The 4,062-nt window shown below is 30.9% G+C and overlaps 1 protein-coding gene across 10 annotated transcripts in view; it reads left to right on the forward strand.

The window, feature by feature from the left end:
• The window catches only part of LOC118734012 (Ca(2+)/calmodulin-responsive adenylate cyclase), a 325,153-nt gene extending 321,526 nt beyond the window's left edge, over positions 1-3,627 (forward strand). For all 10 annotated transcript variants that reach the window (XM_036463687.1, XM_036463692.1, XM_036463688.1 and 7 more), the window contains one exon: positions 3,126-3,627. In XM_036463687.1, the coding sequence (XP_036319580.1) occupies positions 3,126-3,418 (293 nt within the window). In that variant the 3' untranslated portion in view covers positions 3,419-3,627. The remainder of the gene's footprint in view (positions 1-3,125) is intronic.
• The last annotated feature ends 435 nt before the right edge of the window (positions 3,628-4,062 follow it).

Consider the following 4,062-nt stretch of genomic DNA (forward strand, 5'->3'; position numbering starts at 1 on the left):
CTTAGTTAGTTGCCCGCTTGCAGCCACGCCTAGCATAAGTGACTTCTGCACAATAAACTATCCTCCTCAAACATACATGGGCCCACAAGAAATGTTGGTTCTATAAAACATTAATTAATCCCGTCGATTACTGTTTAGACGCAACTACTAATACCAAGCGCCTTGATGCATGCTATGCACTGCTGTATGTGAAGAATTTCCCTTATGGCATGTAAGAAATGTTTGCACGTGCACTTCTCAATCAATTGCCATGTAATAATAATGATTATTATTTAAAGCTTTGATTTTTGGGAAACCGTTTAGTGATTAAATACTATTATTTGCACCTTTTTAATGATTAATAATATATTACTTTAAAAAAAATATTAATTAATTTTATTTACATAAGTAGTTTGTTATTTTTGATTTTTTTTTTTTAATTTTTTAATTACATTATTAATATAATTATTCAATAATTTGTATTTTTTTTATTGCATAACCAATATAGTTATTTGATTATTTTTGCTTATTTTCAATTATTTTTGATTGCTTTAATTAGATGATTAATATAATTATTTTATTATTTTCAATTATTTTTAGGTTTTAAGGAGGAGGTTATCAGTTCGTCAGAATATTTTTATTTTTTATGTATGTTACCACATAACTTTGGACCACGTCAACCGATTTCAATAATTCTTTTTGCGTTGGAAAGGTAGTGTCTCATAGGTGGTCCCATACTAATCTGGTTTAGATCCGGTCATTGGATCATATGAGAATTGAAGTCGATTTTGGTTTTTGCTTACAAATTACTTGTTGTTTTCAATTTTATAATATATTTCAACTTGTGAATAATACATTGCAACGCAGTTAGTATACATACATATGATGGGAATAAATACAGTAACGTAAGATAAATGCACAAGGAAAATAACATAAATGCAAAAAAAAAACAAAAAACCAGCACTGGCTGCTTTGTTATTTTATTTGATAAATTTTTATAAAAGTAATGCCCATACTACAGCAAAACCGCATACTATACATACTACTACTACTACTACTTAATAGGAGTTTTTAGAAAAATTTTAAGGTTGCAGTTTTTTAGCCCATTGCATTTTTGTAAGGCAAAGCGCAAATATCAAAAACCTGAGAATTACATACTTTTGATTTCTAGAAAATTCTTTCTAAAAGCATTAATGAATAGCAAAGACAGTTGACAACGCCTATAAGAAGTCATTTCTTACTTGTACAGTACAAGTATTTACTCGTACAGTGAGTTTAGTTCGAGTTATTTAATACTAACTTATAAAAATTTGCCTGCCAAACACAGTTCCATCTATTTGGAAAAATAACTAAAAATAATCATATAATTACAAATAATCAAATAATTGCGGATAATCAAATAATTAAAAACAATCAAATAATTAAAAATAATCACATAAAATATTGAAACAATTAAAAATAGTCAAATAATTAAAACAATAATTTTATTAATTTTGATTACTTGATTATTTCTTATTATTTTTTAATTACAATTAATCATGATTATTTTCAATCATAGTTAATTACACAGGTCCATAAAAAAAATCGATGAAAGGGTCTTTTGGCCAAACCTAGTCTATTATATGTTTTTGAGGTCGCTGAACCACGAATCTGAAGTCCGTTTTGCTCAATCACATCTAGATTTTTTTCTAACCTCAAAACAGAGACAATCCGAGGTTAGACTTCAGATTCGTGTTCAGCGACCCAAAAAAAAATAGAACCTTTCATCGATTTTTTTTGTTGACCCGTGTTATTAATTGCTGAATTATGTAAGAAAACTAAAATAATCATTAAAACTAAAATGCAAAAAAAATAATGATTACTAATCGTAATGGAATTTTAGCAGCTCTGTTTTAAAGTATGCTCGGCCTAGGATATTGCTTCTGGAGTTTTTTGCTTACAACCGTACAGAGGTAGTAACTAATGATTACCATTGGCCACAATGCCTACCCATTGCTTTTTTAACCAATAAATATTTTTATACCCGAGCGCACTTATACACAATGGTATTATAACTTTATTCACATAACGGTTTTTTGTAACAGATCAATTTTTTCCTAAACTTGGCACAGTTGTTGGTTGGCCTTGGAAAAACATGCCAAGCCGCTGAAAACTTTGATCTGACAATAACCACGCCTACATCCCATATAACGGAAACTAATTTATTCAAAATTGATGTTTGCAATAATTCTTAGGCAGAAGATACCCTAATAACTTTTTTTAAAAAGGGCGTGACACCGTGTATGTGCATATGTGGCCGTTATATCAATTTATACAAAACTCGGCATAATTATTATAATTTACATATAAGCGCAAAACGTTGAAAATGTTTGAAATCGCACTAAAATTACGCCCACTGCTCATATAACGGTAAATTTCATAAATACGGAGACCTCCATATTTCGAAATTTAAGGACAATAATTTACTCAAGGCTTAATACTCACAATAATCTGTTAAAAAAAAATATTATTACAGAATTTTGATAAATGGGCGTGGCACCGCTAATTTATTGGTATTTTCAATGGAAATCTCCTGAAGATAAACAAAGTCTTCCGATCGAAAAATATTAATTTTCAAGAAATCTATATCATTCATATAAAATACATGGAAAACTTTGAGCGCTTTGAGCGACCTCTTAATATTTTTTGATTTCGAAATAAATAATAAGGGGTATAATTTTTTCGGTATTGAACAATTCTAGAGGGTGAGAGCATTAAAATTGCAACTTTACTTTTTTGGACCACTCTAATGTATTATATAATGTATGTATAATGACTCAGTCAGTTATTCAGTTACCATACTTACTCCAAGACTGTTCAGCTACAGAACTAAATTCATCTGCTGATTGTAATGTTATTGATATTCTTGGCTAATCAATTAGTGAGGACAGTATTTAGTATAGCTTTCTTGTAGATGGCTTTACGATTAAACGAAAAGCTGTTTTTTATTAGTGGTTTAGTGGTTGCCTCTCATCTACCGCCATCAAATCTAGACCAAAATAAAAAGCCAGTACGTGGCCATTCGAAACTTATTTACATACCAGCTACAAACCCCTGCTAGATGTAGAATATTTATTCGAGTTTCATTAAAATATAATTCATTTCAGGTGGCGCCGAGTCAACGGGCTACATAACCGATGAACCGGGCTTGGAAAATATATCATTGCTTAACGAAGCCGGTCTCACAGACGCCGAAGGCGCCCTATCCGATGTCAATTCACTTTACAATGCACCCGATGTGGACGATACATCGGTATCGAGTCGTGCCAGTTCACGACTACTCAGTTTGGATTCGCTGAGTGGTCTGTACGATTGCGATTTGGATTCAAAACATGAAATGGCGATTGTAAATGTTTCGCACAAAATCACTAATAAATTTGGACCACAGCAACAAAGTTAATTACAACACGTAAAGCTGCTAGTGTAAAAAGAATCCTAAGGTGAAAGAAGCAACTACAAATACTTACATATGTGCATATGTATTTAGTACTCGTAGTCAAGCACATGATATAGAGATAAGAATGGTGTAAATTATTTTTCGGTGAATATACTGTAGCCCTTTCCCGTGATCCAACTAATTATGTACGTATCAAGCTACGTTAATAAGTAGTGGAAAATTTTAGAGATTTACACGAGAAATTTAGAAGAATAAATACCTTTAAAAAGTTACTGAAATCGAGTGTAGTAACGAAAAATAAAATGGCGGGAAAATTGGTGCCTCCGAGACAGTTAATAGATAAGCGAAAAAAATGCAAGTAAAGTGCGAGAAGAAGTCATAGTACTAGTATGTGTAGAAATGATAGCACAACAAATAAATACATAATGTTGAATTTAGAAACTAGCAGTAGGTGCTAAAGAAGAATACTTATCAACATAGAACTTATGTAGTATGCAGAGTTGCCAGAACTCAACGTTTACCAACAAATCTGTAATAAGTTTATATTAAGTAAAATCTGCATGTATATTTATTTAGATATAAGAATTCATGTGTATAAAAAACATTGTACATACATATAGAAGCATTTGTCAGAGAATGCTTTAAAT

Source organism: Rhagoletis pomonella, unplaced genomic scaffold, assembly GCF_013731165.1.
Source record: "Rhagoletis pomonella isolate Grant_MI unplaced genomic scaffold, Rhpom_1.0 Rhpom_scaffold_00002, whole genome shotgun sequence".
NCBI classification, from domain to species: domain Eukaryota; kingdom Metazoa; phylum Arthropoda; class Insecta; order Diptera; family Tephritidae; genus Rhagoletis; species Rhagoletis pomonella.